This window comes from Euphorbia lathyris, chromosome 3 (assembly GCF_963576675.1).
Source record: "Euphorbia lathyris chromosome 3, ddEupLath1.1, whole genome shotgun sequence".
NCBI classification, from domain to species: Eukaryota; Viridiplantae; Streptophyta; class Magnoliopsida; order Malpighiales; family Euphorbiaceae; genus Euphorbia; species Euphorbia lathyris.
The window spans coordinates 9,752,311-9,772,750 of NC_088912.1; the positions used below are offsets into that span (position 1 = coordinate 9,752,311).

General features: G+C 31.5%; 1 protein-coding gene across 4 annotated transcripts; it reads left to right on the plus strand.

The window, feature by feature from the left end:
* The first annotated feature begins 1,536 nt into the window (after positions 1-1,536).
* On the plus strand, positions 1,537-16,287 carry LOC136224528 (transcription factor TGA9). Of its 4 annotated transcripts, none has more exons than XM_066012886.1 (15): positions 1,537-1,924; positions 2,043-2,077; positions 2,209-2,243; positions 2,356-2,556; positions 2,675-2,769; positions 3,152-3,237; positions 4,193-4,417; positions 5,171-5,209; positions 5,344-5,403; positions 6,164-6,241; positions 6,344-6,392; positions 7,771-8,042; positions 11,045-11,266; positions 14,235-14,377; positions 16,033-16,287. In XM_066012886.1, the coding sequence occupies exons 4-15, from the start codon at positions 2,414-2,416 to the stop codon at positions 16,118-16,120; spliced, it is 1,500 nt and encodes a 499-aa protein (XP_065868958.1). In that variant the 5' UTR covers positions 1,537-1,924; positions 2,043-2,077; positions 2,209-2,243; positions 2,356-2,413; the 3' UTR covers positions 16,121-16,287. The 4 variants fall into 4 exon arrangements, with proteins under 4 accessions (XP_065868958.1, XP_065868960.1, XP_065868961.1 ...); XM_066012888.1 differs by having other exon boundaries at positions 3,164-3,237; XM_066012889.1 differs by having other exon boundaries at positions 3,164-3,234.
* Positions 16,288-20,440: the final 4,153 nt, after the last annotated feature.

Genomic DNA, 20,440 nt, shown 5'->3' on the forward strand with positions numbered 1-20,440 from the left:
AATGAAGTTCAGTGGCCATAATATGAAAATGGATAAATTTCAGTGCCATGAGTGTAATTTACCCCTTAATAGTATGATCATTGAATTTTACACTTTTTAACACCGATTGTCACTCAACTTTAACTAAATCTTCAAAATGACTGTTAACAACCTCAAAATAAAAATATTAAAGAATTAAAGTTGTTCAAAACGACATTTATCATGAAATCATGTTTTTTATTTTCCAAAATCACATCTTTTGGAGTTTTCTCTCTCTAAAAGTTCATTCTCTCTCCTAACCTAACAATACCTAAATGACCTCAAAACGAAAATTTTCAAGAATTAAAGTTCCTTAGAATATTATTAAATCTTCGAATTTTTTATTTTGTCGTTGTCAACGGTCGTTTTGAGGCGTTGAGTGTCCATCAGTGTTAAATAAGTATAAAGTTCAGTGGCTATATCGTACGTTAAGAACTGAAGTTCAGAACCACAATGTTAAAATATGTAAAGTTCAGTCATCATGGGTATAATTTACCCTATATTAAGGATATAATTGTCCAAAAATATAAAAAAGCATATTTGATTCCTCTGTTTCAAAAATATATTATTTTGAGGGATTTTGTGAGACTTTTACCTCTGTTTCAAGAATTTTTGAATATGTGTATCATTTTAAGGGTAAATTATACCATGGTCACTGTACTTTATCCATTTTAATATTATGGTCATTTAACTTCAATCCTTAACAGTATGGTCAATGAATTTTACACTTTTTAACACCGATTGTCACTCAACTTTAACTAAATTTTCAAAATGACTGTTAACGACCTCAAAATAAAAATATTTAAGAATTAAAGTTATTCAAAACAACATTTATCATGAAATCATATTTTTTATTTTCCAAAATCACATCTTTTGGAGTTTTCTTTCTCTAAAAGTCCATTCTCTCTCCTAACCAAGCAACACCTAAATGACCTCAAAACGAAAATTTTGAAGAATTAAAGTTCCTTAGAATATTATTAAATCTTCGAATTTTATATTTTGTCGCTGTCAACGATCATTTTGAGGCGTTCAGTGGCTATATCGTACGTTAAGAACTGAAGTTCAGAACCACAATGTTAAAATATGTAAAGTTCAGTTATCATGGGTGTAATTTACCCTATATTAAAGATAAATTGTCCAAAAATATAAAAAATCATATTTGGTCCCTAAACTTTTTCTTATCATCAATTAGTGTTTTTTTCTTAAATACTGAATATTTGGCTATATGCAATCTAATTTTATCCCTTTCCTCCTGCAATTACTTGAAATCTTGAAGAGCCCCATTAAAAGAGCCAATAAGAATGAACAGGCGGTTAGAGGAGAGAGAAGAGTGGAGTAGGAGTCAGTGATTCTAGTGGGTTCCTTGGCAAAGACCAAACCTTTTTTTTATATAATAAAACTTCAATCTTTTTATCAAAACTTTTTATAAAAATTATAAAAATCCAAAACCCTTTTGCATAAACTTATTAAAATCAAAACTTTCTGCACAAAATTAAAAAAAAATCAAGTTATTTTTGGTAAAAACCCCACACAACACAACCTTGATGGCATGAGACAGGCCCTCTTGCAAAGACAAGATTTTTGTTGGTGTGTGTACTATAAGGGGATGAGCTTGAAGAGAAAAGAAAGAGAAAACAGAGCCCAAAATACAAAAAAACAGAACCCAAAAATCATATCAAGTAGAGAGAGAAAGTTAGAGAGAGAAAGAGAGAGACACCCATGAAAGATCAAAAGTTACAAAGTGAGTAATATATCTGAGAAAAAGACTTGTCCCTCTTTGTGGCAACTTATATACTTTGACAAGAAAGCTTTGATCTTTTCTCTCTCTACCTATATATATATATATCCCTCTCTTTCTCTCTCTAGGAATTGGGTTTTTTTTGGGTCCTTGTTCAACAATTCTGAGGTAAAACTTGCACCAATGATTCAATTCCTCTGTTTTTCCATTGAGTTTCACTCAATTTCACCTAATTTCACTCACTTTCTAACACTTTCACTCAATTTCATCTAATTTATCTCTCTAGGAATTGGGTTTTGCTCCTCCTTCAACAATTCTAAGGTAAAACTTGCACTAGTGATTCAATTCCTCTGTTTTTCCATCTCTCTGTTATTGAGTTTCACTCAATTTCATCTAATTTCACTCACTTTCTAACACTTTCATCTAATTTATATCTCTCTTTCTCCCTCTAGGAATTGGGTTTTGCTCCTCCTTCAACAATTCAAAGGTAAAACTTGCACCAATGATTCAATTCCTCTGTTTTTCTAATTGAGTTTCACTCAATTTCATCTAATTTCACTCACTTTCTTACACTTTCACTCACTTTCACCCAATTTCAGTTACTTGATAATGGTCTAAAAAAGAGAAGTGGACACCTTGAAAAACTCAACTTATTGCATGGCTAGTCAAGGAATAGGAGGAACTGGTTTATCAGAACCAGGCCCTTCAAACCACCCTCACCACCACCACCACCACCACCATCATCTCTCCTATGAAGCTGCCCTCCATGGAATCAGTAGCAACCCCTCAACAAGTTTCATGTACTTCCACTCCAATTTCCAAATTTTTTTATGTTTCCCAAATGGGTTTCTAATCAAATTTCCAAATTTGATCCCTTTTTTAGTTTCTGAACTGGGTTTTTATTTCATTCAATTTCAGGAATCAAGAAGGGTCCTCTTTTGATTTTGGAGAGCTTGAAGAAGCCATTGTTTTACAAGGTGTTAAGATTAGGAATGATGAAGCAGCTAAAGCACGTATGGCAACTTTTTTCTTTTCTCTCTCTACAATTTTCCCCCCTTTTGTGACGTTTGATAAGCATAACAAACTCCTAGAGAGAGAGAGAAAGAGGGTTTTAGAGAGAGAAAAGAGGGGTTTCTTGATTTTTTTTTTTTTGGGGTATTACTATTTCAAAGAGGGTAATCATTTTTTGGGAGAGACTTGAATGGTGTGAAGCTACAAAGATAGGAAAAAATGACATCTTTAGCCATGATTTTTCATACCCTTGTGGATTGGGGAAAAGGGTATTAGGTGGAAATTCTGTTGAAAAATTGTAAAAAAAAAAAAAGATTGCATCTTTGATGGTGGTTAATGATGATGATGATGGATGATCAAAAATTTGAATTGATTTGGTTGCAGCTTTTTTCACAGTAACAGGCAGACCTGCAGCTACTCTGGAAATGTTCCCTTCATGGCCAATGAGATTCCAACAGACTCCAAGAGTAGTAGTTTCTTACCTTACTTTCTTACTCTTTGACTATGTCTTTTGTCTTTTGATACTATGTTTCTTTACTTACATTTAAATTCAATAAATCTCTTCATTTAATTGAGTTTTTACACTTTTTTGATACTCTATTTAATGATTTACCCTTATGGGAAAGTTGTTTCTTTTGTGTTTTTTATACCCGTTTTGAAAGGCTTGGAGTTTCTGGTACGATAACACGATTTATAGACCAATTTTGATTTTAAAGTGACAATTTTGGATACAAAAATGTATTCTTAGTTGGTACGGTTAATTTTCATGAGTACCCATTTGAATTTGGTTTCAAAATGATGTTTTTGGACACATTAGCACATTTTTAGAGACAACCCAAATGACTAATTTAGTTTTCTCGAGTACCAATTTGAATTTGGTTTTCAAAATGATATTTTTTGACGGATTAACCGGAGTTAGAGAAACTCACTTGGTACGGTTAGTTTTTTGAGTATCCATTTGAATTTTATTTCAAAATGATATTTTTTTTTACGAGAAAAAACTCAGTTGACACGATTGGTTTTTTCGAGTATCCATTTGAATTTGGTTTTAAAATGCCATTATGTGACACGAGAACAAAATTTTAGAGATAACCCAGTTGACACCATCAATTTTCACAAGTACCCATTTGAATTTGATTTCAAAAATGACGATTTTTGACACGATTACGCACTTTTAGACACAATCCATTTGACGTGATTAGTTTTCTCGGAGTATCCATTTAAATTTGATCTCAAAATGACATTTTCCAACACGGTAACACATTTTTAAACACAACCCAATTGACACAATTACTTTTCCCTCGTACCCATTTGAATTTACTTCTAAAAACACAATTTTTAACATGAAAACACGGTTTTTCACGAACAACCCGATTAATACAACTACTTTTCCTCACTACCCATTTCAATTTTGTGTAATTTCAGGGAAGTTCAAAGTCAGGAGAAGAAAGTACAGATTCAGGATCAGCAGTAAACACACTATCAAGCAAAGCTGAAGGACAATTAGACCCAGAATCCCCAATTAGTAAACACCAAAATCAAAATCAAAATCAAGTTTTTGATCAGAACAATTTACAGATTCAACATCAATTTGATATGGCTAATGATAATCCAAGAACAGCAACAGACCCAAAATCATCCCATGAAAAGGTCTTTTTTTTTTTACCTCAATTTTAATAATTTAATCCTCAATCATGTCAATTTTTACTTCCAAATCCCAAAACTGAGGAAAAAGCTGGAATCTTTATTGTTTTTTTACTGTTACTGTTTGTTCAACAATTCAAAGGGGGCACAGATCCCAACAAACCACAGAAAATCAAAATTGGCAGAGTTCTTCTGATTTCTGGAGGATTTTCTGTTCAATGTCTGACATGAAATCGGAGAGAGAAAGTGTGTAGAGAGAGAAAATATGAGAGTACATATAAAAAGCCAAAGTGAGAATCTTCACAGTAAAAAAACTCACTGTTTCTTTAAATTCATAATAATAACCCAACCCCCACTTTTAAATTACCCTTTCCCAACATTTTTTTTAACTCCCACTAGTAAAAAAAACCTCAACAACAATGGAAGACGATGACAATCAAGATGATTTCGGTTACTTATTTCAAGTTAATGATCTTCATTTACCCAGATTTCTTCCTACTGATTCCGTGAGATTTTTTTATGTTTCTGTTAATTTATGTTGCACGGAAACTCTTCTGCTTTTCGTAGCTATAATTTTTTAGAAATAACGTTTTCTGTGTCCGCTTTTTTATATTTTTGGTTTTGTTAATGTTTCTGTTAATTTATGTTGCTTATAAATTTTTCTTCTTTTTCGTAGCTATAATTTTGTAGAAATAACGTTTTCGGTGTCCATTTTTTAGTATTTTTTCTGAGTTGTTCTTGGTTTTGTTGATGTTGCAGAGGAAAGGTTCAACATCTGAAAAACAGCTTGATGCTAAGGTATTTGTAGAAATTAAAACATACCCTTTTTGCCATTTTTAGTGTTTTTTCTATTTCTGGTGTCATTTTTGAAAATAAAATTAGGTTGGATGTTAAAGTTTCTTGCTTTTTCATTTTCATGTTGGTTTTTTCAGACATTGAGACGTTTAGCTCAGAACAGAGAAGCTGCTAGAAAAAGCCGCCTAAGGAAGAAGGTAAGGGTAGTAAGGTCATTTCAGTATCTCGTGTCTGTTTCTATGTCCGTATCCGTGAACTTTTCCAGTTGAACCTTATTTTGGAAGGTATCGTTCAGAAAAAATATTCGGGTTGTCGGTGGTTCCCTTTCTTGTTTCGTGTCATAATAATGATAACTACGTCACACGTGTCGTGTCAAGTAGATTTATTGTATAAATCATGTTGTCATATCGAAAATTGACAGTTTTATGAAATAAAGTTATTTATTATAAATAACGTTCGGGTGTCCGTTTTGGTTTCCTTTTTTTTATTTTATTGTTTGGAATGTGAGCCAAAAAAAGTTTCTCTATCTGTCTAAAAATTTCCTCCCTATATTTTTTAAATGTTCAATTTAACCCCTAAACCTGTTTAAAATTACATATTAACCCCTAAAATTCCCGTGACGGGATAAAGAAATATTTTTAAAAAGTTGAAATGTGTACCTTCTAAACAAGTTTAGAAATTAACAGGGCCCTTTAAAAGAATTCAAATGGCTAATAACTACCTTTTAAAGAGTTAATTCGTCATTTTAAATAAATTCAGGGAGTAAATATAAATTTTTTAAAGTACAAGGAGTAGTTGGCTTTCTTCAACAAATACAAGAAACTAAAGATTAAGTCAATAAAATTCTTCCAACAACTATTTACATGTTTATGGGTACTAAAATAGGATGTCGCGTCGCGTCGTGTCATTTATAAATCGTGTTGTCGTGTTAAAAATTGACGGTTTATCTTAAAACAGGCATACGTGCAGCAGCTAGAAACCAGTAGAATAAAACTCACCCAGTTAGAGCAAGATCTTCAAAGAGCTCGTCAGCAGGTTTTTGAAATTAATTATGTACAATTTTTTTTTAGATATTAAATTACAGAATTTAATAATTTTTAATATATAGTATTTATTTTTAATTATTATTTTTTTCAGGGTTTATTCTTAGGTGCTTGTGGTGGAGCTGGTGGCAATTTAAGCTCAGGTGAGTAATTAAAAAATAAATATCAATTTTTTCATAAAATATGAAAATAAAATAATATATTAGACAAAGGTGCCATCTTTAAATAAATTCTCTTGTGGGGCATAATTAAATAAATGACAATTAGCTTAATCCAAATTTATAATAATAATTTAACTACCCAGTATTTATAATTTTGAATTAAAATAATCATACAAGACCAAATACAAAATATTCTTTGATAGTTTAGTCTTCCTGGATTTATAATATAATATATAATTAATTAAATTATTTTGCTTAAAACATACTTCTAATTAGTAGTATAATTAATTAAATTATCTTAATTAGTAGTTGTATATTGACCCACATGTATATTTAAAATTTTCACATTGAATTGATTTTAATTCCATTCAAATTTTGAAAAAATATACAACAATTTCAATTTTTAATAATTGGCAGAATTTTCTTAATTGGACTAATTATAAACATAATCTTTCTGGATTTTCTTAATCCAAATAGTGTTCTAATAGATAAATTCTAGAAAAATATATTTTACTATGGCTAAATAATTTTTTAGTCAATTTTCAATCTAAAATAGAATAAATATTTTTTTTTTTCAATTTTTTTTATTTATTTAGTTTTTTGCCTTTTATAAATATTAGGAATAAGGTACAAAAAGACTCCCGACATTGAAAATGGAGCAATTTTACCTTTAACATTTAAAATTGTGTAATTTTATCCATAAATTGGCAGTAAAGATCAAATTTACACCCAAATATTGGCAAGTATGGTCAATTTGAGAAATAAATCATCAAACTGTTTCCGGTCATAAATCTTATTATTTATACTCCATATGTGTATCATTCTGTAACTAATTGGTAATAGATCACAAAACATATCAATATTATGTGAATTTTTTTCAAATAATAATAAAAAATTACACTTATTTTGTACGAGTTGGATAAAAAAAATCAAATATTTCGTAGAATTTAAAAATATTAATATATGAGTTATAGCCTATGCAAATTACTTTAATTCGGAGAGGATCCACCTAAAGGGTGTCTGACGAACCTCGAACCGTGAAATCGAACAAACTGTAAAAAAGCATTAATATCTAATTGTATTATTAAATCACACAAAATGTGATTTAAAAAAAAAAAACTGATATGCAATTGATGTAAAATAATGAATAAAATATCTATGTTTTATAACGATGTCTGAAATTGATCTAATTTATCAACGTTATGAATATAATTACTTTTGATTGTCAATGTTAAGAATAACATTGCGTTATTTTAAACGTTAGGGATAAAAATCGTTAGTCGTACTATTTATTTTGTTGAAAGTTTCGTATTGTCCAAAATTAAAGGGTATTTTAGTAATTTCTTTCTTATTATTGTAGGAGCTGCAATGTTTGACATGGAATATGCAAGATGGTTAGAGGATGATCACCGGCACATGTCGGAGCTCCGGACCGGATTGCAAGCTCACTTATCGGACGGTGATCTGAGAATTATAGTAGATAGACATGTTTCACATTATGATGAAATATTCCGTTTCAAAGGAGTGGCTGCTAAATCTGATGTTTTTCACCTCATCACCGGAATGTGGTCTACTCCGGCGGAGCGTTGCTTCCTCTGGATGGGTGGTTTCCGGCCTTCCGAGCTCATCAAGGTTTGTATTTCTTCTTCTGATGTATTTTAATTTTATGCACATTACTATAATAATTAGCACGTTTTATGTAAGGGTAATATAGTAATTTACACCTGTCATTCCTTTGTCGGATTAGGGGTAAATTTGTCCTTTAATTTGACTTGTACAATCTATTTATTAAAAAAAAAGACAAAAATATTTTAGAAATTGACACATGTTAAAAAAAAGGGTAAATTACACCAATGGTCCCTGAACTTTGCATGAATTTCAAATGGTCGATCTAATAACATGTAGCTCTCTATTGTAGAACTGATGGAAATGATATTTTAAACAACGTTATTGAAGTTTTTGCTTTTGATGTGATTTATATGTTATTTGGTTAGTAGAGAGAAAATTGTTGTTTAGAGAGAGAAATCTCTAAAAAATGATTTAAAAAATAAAAAAATAGCATTTTATGAGAAATGTGACTCTAAACCGCTTTAATTCTCGAACTTTTTTACTTTGAAATAATGATTGGTAATTTTGACTTGGTCAATAGTAAAACTGACTATTATGTTAGTAAAGTGTAGAGTTTAGAGACCATAATATTCGATTTTAAAGTTGATAGGGTAAATGAAAGTAAGTGTAAAGTTTAAGGTCCTGCATTTACATTTACTTTTATTATGAATCCGAATATTATGACATTTGAACTCTACATTTTACTAACATAAACATTTTACTAACATAGTGATATATTTTAACATTGATCGATATGGTGACTTAAATAATAGGTAAAATTCCATTATAAAAGGTGATAGAATAATATTACAAGCAACTTTAATTTTTGACTTTTTCAGGATTATTTAGGTGGTGTTTGATTAGGAGTCAGAAAATTATTGTTTAGATGATTTGGAACATAAAAAACTGTGTTTCCGTAGGAAATATTATTTCAAACAACTTTAATTTTTGGAGTTTTTTTTCCATTTTGAGATCATCATTAGTCGTTCAGTTTTGTCAATGTTAAAATGTGTTATTATGTTAGTAAAATTTAAAGTTAAAAAACTTCTAATGTTTAGTTTTGAAGTTCATGAAATACAAAGTTTAGGGATAATGAGTGTAATTTACCCAAAAAAAATAGTGATAAAATTCCCTGAAAATATCAAAATTGAATTATAATTCTACTATGGAAGCAAAATTACATTAGTAACAAAATTGAGTTTTTTTTTTATTTATTATTTTTAGGCAAAAAGCATCCTGAGGCCCCTGATCTTTCATTGTTTGGTGCATTAAGCCCTCGATCTTTTATTTAGACACATTGAGCCCCTGATCTTTCACCATTTGGTGCATTAAGCCCTCGATCTTTCATTTAGACACATTGAGCCCTTGATCTTTCATATATGGATGTATTAGGTCCTTCCATAAATCAATTAATATATAGGTTTATTAAGGGCATGTTTGGTGTGACAACAAATGATGTTCTAAAAATAACAAATTCTAAAATAAAAAATATATGATACAAATTAATAAAAATAATTTAAATAAAAAATAAAAAATTTATTGAACATAATAAAATCTTGTTTTTCGATAATTATGTTCTAAAAATAAAAATAATGTTAAAATTGAAGCACATTTTGTGGAAATAAGAAGGGTAATTTTATCAATAACAAGTAACTACAAACAATTGTTCATGAAAAGAGCTTTTCGTGAAAAGCTCCAAAATGTTGCAGTGTCCAGAGAAAATGTGAAACGCTGCAGTTATATAAACTTAACCAAACATGCCCTTAATAAACATATATATTAATTGATGTACGGAAGAGCCTAATACACCCATATATGAAAGATCAAGGGCTCAATGTGTCTAAATAAAAGATCGAGGGCTTAATGCACCAAATGATGAAAGATTAGGGGCTTAATGTGTCTAAATAAAAGATCGGGGGCTTAATGCACCAAACAATGAAAGATCAGGGGCCTCAGAATGCTTTTTGCCTTATTTTTAGTGACAAAATTGACAACTAACCCATTAAGTTTTGGACTAAAATGGTGAAAGATGGTTGGGTATTTTTGGTAATTTAGAAAAAGGGAAAAGCTTATGCATTAAGGGATGGTATCTTAATAAGGGGGGATGAAAAGATTCCCTTTTAAAAGGGGCACATTATCCATATAAAAGTGTGATTAGACAATTGAAAAGTGCCCTAAAGTTGAGACCTTTCCTTAATCAATAGAAAAAACAACAAGACAAAAATATGTTAATGGGCAGTAACCACTTCAGGGCATCTTTTCTACTACTTTCTGATTTTACAGAAATAGCTTTTAGCTATAAAAGAGTAAACATTCATGTATCTTGTTTTAATGACTAAAATACCCCTGGGTGTTAAATGACTTCATTATAAGGATAAACTACTTGGTGTACAAGCTTTCTCATTTTTAACATTTTGCTGTATAATTTTTAATTTTGCATATAAAATTAAATTGTACAACTTGTAATTAGAAGCAGTCAATGTGTCACGTCAGCAATTTGATCTTTAGGGAAGTCAAAATATGCTTAAGGTTTTTGAAAAAAATATTAATGTGATTTCTACGTAAAAAAATAAAACTAATGTAAGCTTAACGTTTAAAAAAGAGTACCAATTTAGGTCTCGATAACGAAATTTGACACATTATTTATATTAGTTCTAATTTCTCTCTCCACGTACGATCGACATAACTTAACGGAATAATATAAATGACGTATCATGTTTCGTTATCGAGATCTAAATTCTTTTTAAATGGTAAGCCTGTATTAGTAAAATTAAAGTTTTTCAATTATCTTAGGGGTAAAATTGACTATTATCCTGTAAAATCTCTCATTTTTACTCTTTCATTGTAATTTTCATTGATATTTATTTAAAAAGGGTAAAATTGATTGAAATTAGTTAGAAATTTCTATTATAGGAGCAACATTAAACTGTTTTAAAATTGATTAAAGTTAGTTGATATTTTTTTAATTCTAACCCACTTCTCTTTTTTTCTCCTTTTTGGTCCTTTCTTCAATTTTTATTAAACAGATGTTAACATCTCAGTTAGACCCATTAACGGAACAGCAAATAATGGGAATTTATAGCCTACAACACTCTTCACAGCAAGCAGAAGAAGCTCTCTCTCAAGGCTTAGAACAGCTGCAACAGTCTCTAGTTGACACCATTGCTAGTGGCCCTGTCATTGATGGCATGCAACAAATGGCTGTGGCACTTGGCAAACTTTCCAATCTTGAAGGTTTTGTCCGTCAGGTACTCGAACTCGAAATCTCTAATTTATAGATCTCACGGTTTTAGAACGTGCCTACACGTGTTAGAAATCCGTCTTACTTCTTACTGATAAGTTTCAGCCACTCTCTTTTCATTTTCGATATGTGATTCAGTTCATTCTTGTGCATATCGCTATCCATTGGGATCGCTCGTTGCTTAGACCTTTTATTCTGACGCCACTTGCTCTAACTGGATCGTAGTAGTCATGGCTGGCCCTGACATTTTATGACCCTAGGTGAAATAAGAGATAAAAGCTCTCTTAGAGATAAAAAAACCTTGTTCGACAAATAGTTGTTAGCTGATTATATTAACTGTTAGCTTATTGCTTTTTTGGTTAATTGATTTGACTAGCTGATTGTGTAAACTTGTTTGATAAAACTTAGCTGATTACTAATAGATGTTTATGTAAAATGATAAATAAAGAGATGGTAAAACATTTATTTGGGGTTACAGGGTAGTAATTAGAAGAAAAAATGTTCATCAAAAGAGATGGAGCAATAAGCTAACTGAAAATCCTCCTAAAACCAGTATTTTCAATATTAATTTTTTGGATCCAATAAAATTTTTCAAACCATTTTTCACCAAACACCACTATTAGAGGTTTTAATAATCAAAATCTCTAAAGTAACCAAAACCTCTAAATTTACTCCAAAAATTCTTTTACAAACAGAACCATTTTATAATGAAGAGTTAAGAATAATGTAAAGTAAATAAAATAAAAACTAATTTTAAACATTAAATTTAATTAGCAATCATTATAAAATTTTATCTCAAATTTTTCTGTACTTACGTGTCAAATCAGTATTATTAACAGTTTAATTAGTTCAATGGGAATTTAATTATTATCAACATTGAATAATGACAAAAATGTTAAAATGCATATGATATTATATATATATAAAATAAATAATATAGTAGTTGAAATGTTATTATCTAGTCTATTCATGATATTCTATGGGACTCGCATATTGCGCCGCCAATTCTAACTTACTCCTGAAGTGTAGGGTAATCAAATTATAGAGTCCCATTGCTTACACTTCCTTTACATCACTTGATTTAACCATTTTTATTATTTTTTTTACATAGAAATTTTCATCTAAAATAGTCAAAATTAAGTTACACCATGTGGTATTTATTTTACATAAATAATTATATATATAATAAATGTAATAAAAATAATAATAATATCAAACAGATAATACCGGTCGGATAATCTCTATAAATCATATTATAGTCGGATAATCTCTATAAATTATATTATGATGTTAAAAATCCATAACTCTAAATGTGATATGGATACACCATCTTATAAACATGTCATCTTATAAACAACGTAGAGACGGATACGTACTTTTGAGATCCGGGTGATGATTTTTCACCTCCAACCCCCTTTTCTCTTAGATAGGGGGCCACATTAAAGATACAGTCGAGAGTGTTGGAACACATGCTATCCCTTGTTTCCGCGCTCCTAATAATGAGAGGTCTATTTATAGACCCTGTTTGGTAAAGAGCGTTTTGGGATAAAAAGAGCGGTTTTGACCAACTTTAAAGGTTTGACCACTGAAACCGCTAATTGGAGTGTTTGGTGCAGAGAGGTTTGTGAGAGAGTTTTGGGGTGAAAACGCTAATTTAGAAAAAGCTCTTAAAAAGAGCTTTTTCAATTAGCGTTTTGCAATATTAAAATTAATGGACTTCTTTAACCCTAATAGATAGACTCCCTCTTCTCCTGCGCTAAAATTAATGCCATTATTCGTCTTTTTGCACAAACCGCTATTATCAATCAGCTAATTTTTACCAAACAGGTTTACACAAACAGCTAGTCAAATCAGCTAATGTAATCAGCTAACAGCTAACAGCTAATGTAATCAACTATCAGCTAACAGCTAACAACTAATTCCCAAACAGGACCATAATATGCAATATGTTTAAATCCTCTTTTTAAGTAGGATCTATCCCGAAAATAATAGTTTTAGACAACTCGCTATTTGAGAAGATGGGTTTAATTTTTTGGATCATAGCTCCGTCACTGTATACACCATAGTGACGGATCATGATTCACTTTTTCTTATGATTTATGGATACTAAATTTATACTTTTTAGTATTTTTACATAAAATTAAAAAATGTATATATAATTTTTATGAAATTTTTAGCGTTTTCTAGCAACTAGTGGATGCTCAAGCCCTTCCTGAATCCGTCTCTAGGTATATAGAGATATTTTAATTATAGGCTAATTTTTGTTGATGGGTGGTCCATTTATAATGTTGTTGATGTTGTTTTTTTATCTAAAAATGTTGTTATCAAAAGGTGGTTAGATAATGATGTTTGTTGATATAAAATAAACCCTAGTATACACCTATAACATCTACTATAGATATTTAAATATAATTCAATTTAAAAACTTTATAATAATAGTAATTATTATTACATTCTAAATAAAATATAAAAATATCTAGTTAGGATTAAAAAATAATTATTAATTACTAGTAGGAACAAAATATTAAGAATTATTTAGTTTAGTTTACTTATTGTTTGTCGTTGCAGTTTACTATTTAAAAATGTTGTTTAAAAAAGACACTTTTTAACTACAAAACACAAACCCCTAAATAGAGATTACTAATTAATTAAACCCTCGATAAAGAAATAAAATAAAATATATTAGAAATAGAATTTTATTATGAATGTATTTAAGAAAATAATAATAATCTGTTAAAAAAAAAGGAAATAATAATAATTATTATTTCTTCTACCTAATTTATTTTGCATTTTTTAATTAATTTAAATGATTGATATGTTCCATTTTATGCAAATAAGACAAGTTCTTGAGTTTCAACATCTTTGAAATATTTGGCCTTTGTGTGCATGTGCCCTTTCACATTGGGACCCATTTTATTATTATTAATTATTATTATTATAATATTAATGAAATTAAATTTAAATATTTTATTTAGGCTGATAATTTGAGGCAACAGACTCTTCACCAGTTACGCCGGATATTAACAGTACGACAGGCGGCGCGGTGTTTTCTGGTGATCGGAGAATACTACGGCCGGTTACGAGCCCTTAGCTCCCTATGGGCATCTCGTCCTCGAGAGTAAGATTTCTTTTTATTCTTCTTTTTTTCTTAAAAATAAATATTCAAACTAAGATTGCAGTATTTTTTTTAATATATTTTAAAGCAAAAAAAAAAAAAAAAGTAAAAATTAAAATAAAATGGATATCTAATATTCTCATCCAATTAGTTCCGGATTTGATAGACAAATTATTAGAAGTACCCGGTTCTCCATGTCAAATGGAAGACCTTCCATATATATTTTGACACGTGTAATATGGACTCACATATATTGTAAGAGACCCTACTATTTTAATTATTACGTGGAATCATATTACACATGGAAGACCCGGTGCTTAATATAAAAACTCGGTTTGACAACATTGATTTATAGATAAAATTATAGACATATGTATTTATCAACTCTTTTGACTTTAAAATATTTTGGGTAAATAATTTATTAGTCCCTATATATTTATGATAAAACACTGTTTAGTCCTTTATTTTAAAAAACACATTATAAGGTCCATATATTTTTTATCAATATTAACCCTTTGATCATTTTGTCTAGCTTTTTAGATTTTTAACTCATATATTTTACTGTTCATGACAACCATAGTATGATACAAAATGACCATGTTATTCTGTTATTTTCTGTCTGTCTATTTATGTCAAATATAGCGGTTAAAAATCTAAAAAAATTAGGTAAGATAATCAAATGGCTAATATTGACGAAAGATAGAAACTTATAATATGTTTTGCAAAATACAAGGACTACACAATATGTGTTACGTAGAAACGAGAGGACTAATAAATTATTTAACCAAATTTTTTTCAAAGGTGCAAACTGCAATATTTATCTTAGTACTTATCAAAATAATTATTACTTAGGAGTAAAATATGCCCTATTTGACTTCAAAGTTTTTATTTTCTGAAAATAATATTTGACTTCAAAGTTGATGGCTAGAGCTATTGAATTGAAAACCTCTTATATACATAAAATCATATGAATTTATTGATTTTTTTTATTTATTCATATCAAAGAAGTTATGTTTAAAAAAAAAATTGTGTTTAGGAAATTTGTATTTAATGAAAATGAATAATCCATTATCTACTTTGGTATGACCACTGAACTTCAATTCTTAACGGTATGACTATTGAATTTTACACCTTTTTAATACCGATGGCCACTCAACGTCTCAAAACGACCGTTGACGGTGTTAAAATAAAAAAAATGAAGAGTTAATGATATTTTAAGGAACTTTAATTCTTTGAAAATTTTCGTTTTGGTGTCGTTTAGGTGTTGTTTGGTTAGGAGAGTCGTTTTGGTGTCGTTTTGGTGTTGTTTGGTTAGGAGAGAGTGAATTTTTAGAGAGAGAAAGCAACAAAGAAAAAAGATGATTTTGCAAAATAAAAAATACGTTTTCATGGTAAATATCGTTTTGAATAATTTTAATTCTTGAATATTTTCATTTTAAGGAGTTAGCGGTATTAAAAATCGTAAAGTTCAGTGGCTATATTGTTAAGAATTGAAATTCAGTGATTACAATGTTAAAATGGGTAAAGTTCAGTGGTATGGATGTAATTTACCAAAAAAATTAAATGAAATTAATATTATATACATAATTAAATTAATTAATTTAGTTATTATTTCATTAATTTAATTAATTTTATTAATAATATTTATATTTTTTTAGGAGCATGATGGGTGATGAAAATTCCTGCCAGAATGCAAATGATCTACAAATGGTACAACAATCACAAAATCATTTTGGAAACTTTTGAGGAAGAAGAAGATGATGAAGATAATTAATTAATTAATTAATCACCAAAATTAGTGCTTAAATTCTTGTATTATGATAAAATGGTGGATGTGTTCTAGCTGTTAATTAATTAATTAATATAGGAAACTGTGAGAAATATTTTTAGAGGAGATAGGATTATTTTTTTAATTTTAATTTTTATTCTTCTATTTTTCTATTGCCTAGCTTCTTATAAATTATTGTTATTTATGGAGTATTATTAATTACTATGTTAATTTGTCCTGTAAATGTAAAATCAAATTAATCTATATGTATGTGCATACTTGATTAAAATAGAAGAAAGTGGTGGTAATTAGTTTATTATAGTTAAATAATTTAAATTAAATTGTCTCTAAAAAAAGTAATTTAAATTTAATCTATGGTCTCAACTTAATTAATATAATATATGTATCTATATATTTAAATGGAAAAATATCAAAAAACAATTGGTTGTGAATAAGAAAGTTAAATAATATTATTTAATATTACTTTAAATTACATTTTGGGACATATATTGAAGAGAGAGAAAAGGTGATTGTAGCAGATCCATTGAGCGGATTGGCATAAAATGAGAATGTAAAACAACATAGTGTTGTTTTTGTGTTGAAAATTTTAAATTAATATAATCAATGAGTTATTGGTGAGTGAAGTCCAGTCGTTCGTGAGAAGCTCACGAATATAATGTTGAGCTCGAGCTTAATAATTTTATGACGAGCTGAATGTGTACAAGCTAAAACTCTCCATTGTTGTTTTATATATTTCAATTTATTCAAATAATCTTTTGCAATGCTACATGAACTTGGAAGGTTAATTATGCCATTTTACGTAAATTCAAAGAGTTAATGAAACGCTAAGTAATTTCAAAGGACTATCGGGTGTTTCTGTACTAAGTCATTTGGGCTGACTTCAAGAAGGCCCAATATAACTTAAAGAGTTCAGATGGGCCCTGGTTTATGTAGAGAAAGAAGGGATAACGACATCGGCCGAAGCTGTGACCTTCAGTCAACTTCATATTGCTGAAGCCGAAGGCAATCTGAAGGGTACATTTGTGAAGGATACATGGACAAATCGGAGCACTGGATTCCAAATGTTCGACTCTCATTCTCATAATCACGTTGGCACGTAAAGATAGGGTCCATCGAAAGCTGTCATGTGTCCAAAGGTGCAATTATGATCATCTATAAATAGTGGAGAACTTACCAGAATTCCTAATTGATGCGGGGCATCTCCTCGGAGGATCGGGTCCAGACAAGGGAAGTCGGAGGAAGAACCAAGCACGAGCAACAAGCGAGTAAAGAGGCTAAAACAGTGCCACATAGCATGTCATCAGCTCAGGCACGCTCCGCGTGAGTGAAAGCACGCTCCGCGTGCTTGAAGGTTTGATCCGGAGAAGAGTCAGCAGCCAATCTACGCTCCGCTTGGATTTGGGCACGCTCCGCTTGAGTGAAAGCACGCTTCGCGTGAAGGAAGGTTGATCCGGAGAAAAGTCCAGGAGGTCATCTACGTGGGGCTTGGATTTGGGCACGCCCCGTTTGGAATTAGGCACGCTCCGCGTGCCTTCATTTTAAGGAACTTGCCCCTTACTCGAGCTTCCTCCTTAATTACAATCCTGTCACTCCTTATTTACAACCTTTACCACTCCCTAATTACAACTCTACCACTCCTATATTTACACCTATGCCACCCCTTTATATTTAACCCAATTTACCCTTATCTTGTTATTTTTAATTAGTTATGTTCTTTACCCTTTATTGTAATTTGGCAATTAGGTTTTACATGATATAAATTCATCTATTTCTTTGTAATTCCTTAACTTTTTATCAATCAAATTATAATCTTCTTCAAGAAGCTTTGTTAAGGTTTTTCACCTTCAAAAATGGGGATTTCTTATTCCTATGGATTTAGTCCATAAAACCCGGGATTCACTCCTTCTAGTTTAGCTAGAAAAGAAATATCTTTGTGAGTTTAAGATTAAAACTTTCAGACGAAACCGACCCATATCAGTTGGTATCAGAGCCGATCATTTTCCTTAACAGAGACTTCTTTCGACTATGGTTCAACCAAGTTCATCTCATAGATCCAAAGAAACCGCCAACAAGGGGTTGGAAAATCTCAAAGCCATCGTGAGGAGGTATAGAGAGACCTCTAGGGAGGATTTTCGGGTGATAAACGAGCTAACGAGGAAGCTTGTGGCATCCGTGGAGAGCCTCAAGCAAGGAATCTGAAATAGTTCCCAATCCACCATAGAAGTTCCTCCTAAAGATCCATAATCAATCTTTTCTCCTTTACACATTGATTAGGTAAATCCTAAACTTCCAATTTCTCATATTGAAGTTGTGGATAGTCCTATTACTAGGAAGAAATTGGATGTTTGTGATGTAGTTTATAATGTTGAAGTGGATTTAGATTCTCATTGTGGATTTGTTGATAATGATGTTATGAATGAGAATGTGAGTTCATGTATGGGTGAGGAGGAAGGAGTGTTTGTAGGTGAGGATGTTGGGAAATCCCATGTAGCAAGTGATGCTCCTCAAGTTTTTGATGAAATGTCTTTTAAGCATAACCTTGTTTGTAAGATTGAGGAAGGTGAAGGCATTATTCTTGAGGAAGGGGAGAGTGACTTGGGGCTTGTTAATCTCTTTAAAGAGCATGAAGAAATTAGTCAATGTGTGAAGATTGATAGCTATGGAGACGGGAGAGATGTTGGTGGTTCAACTATAGTCGGGTGTAACATGTCGTTTGGGTCGGGTACCTATTCAAATGGGTTAGTCGGCTTGAACTATAGGGAGAAGTGGAAGGAAATGAGAGGTCGTGGGAAAAGATGGATTGTGGACGAAGAGGGAAATGAATTTGAGTACGACCATGAAGAAGAGGAGATTGATGAAGAGGAGAACCAATCCGAGAATGAGCTAGAAAGAAATGAGGAACGTGATTATTATGAAGGCGAGTTCGAGGATGACGTTGAAGAGAGAGAGCATGCTTCTGAAGATAAATATGTGAGGATGGTGAACTTTGTCATAGTGCATATGAGTTTGATTATGATGAAGATGGTAGAGTTTACAATGGGGAGGATGAATGTCGAAGCATTGAGTGGAACCAATATGGGGCCGCTTATGAAGTAGACGAAGATGGGGTCTACTATGATGAGAGTGAGCGTCAGTGTGTTGATTGGGATCGACACGAGGCTCCTTATGAAGATAATGAAGGTAGATTCTATTGTGATGATGAGTTGGAGGATGTTGAACGGAACTACAACGAAGATATCTATGAGTATGATGGAGGTGGGTTCCATCATGATGATGAGTTGGGAAATGTAGAGTGGAACCGAAATGAAGAAGCTTATGATGATGATGAAGATCGGTTCCGAGACGACTATGAGTCGAAAAATGTTGGGTGGAACCGAAATGAAGACACTTACGAGTATGATGAAGGTCGGTTCCGAGATGACTATGAGTCGGAAAATGTTGGGTGGAACCGAAATGAAGATGCTTATGATGGTGAAGAAGATCGGTTCTAAGATGAAGATGAGTCGGGAAGTGTTGAGTGGAACCAAAATGAAGGCACATATGAAGTTGATGATGATGGCAATGAGCACAATGTGTATTTGGTGACGAGGATACCAATGCCTAGTGAAGGGGAGCATAGTCAACATCATCGATTATTTAGAACTCAATGCTTAGTTCTTGGGAAGAAGTGTGAGATGGTGATCGACGGAGGAAGCCAAGTGAATATCATTAGTCGGTCCGCCATGAGCAAGTTTGGGTTGGTTCCCGAGCCACATCCTAGACCTTACCTCCTTGGTTGGGTCAACGAGGTGGAAAACTTCAAGTTACTCATTGGTGTAAAGTTCCTTTCACTATTGGAACTTATGGGGATGAAGCTATGTGTGATGTTGTGGAGATGGGTGCTGTGATGTGCTACTTGGTAGGCCATGGCAATTTGATTGTGATGCCTCACATGCGGGAAGAAGCAACTCCTACACCATACGCAAAGACGGAATCCGATATGTCCTTACACCTTTGAAGCATTCTCCTACTAAGAAAATGGAGACCACTTTGGAAGATTGTCCAACTCGGGAGTTGAATGTGAATGGGTGCATTGGTGGAACGGGTGAGACATTGAACCACCTTGATTTGGGTTCCATGGTTGAGGTAGCTAGCCACTCTCCTAATGAAGTCAAATCCCAAGAGGGGAATGAGGTTAAGAGAGGGGAGAGCAAAGTTGGAAGTGAGGAAGTTGAGCCGATGTCCGAGGGTGACAAGCATATGTCTTTCAACGAGCCACATAAGGGGTTTCCTAAAGG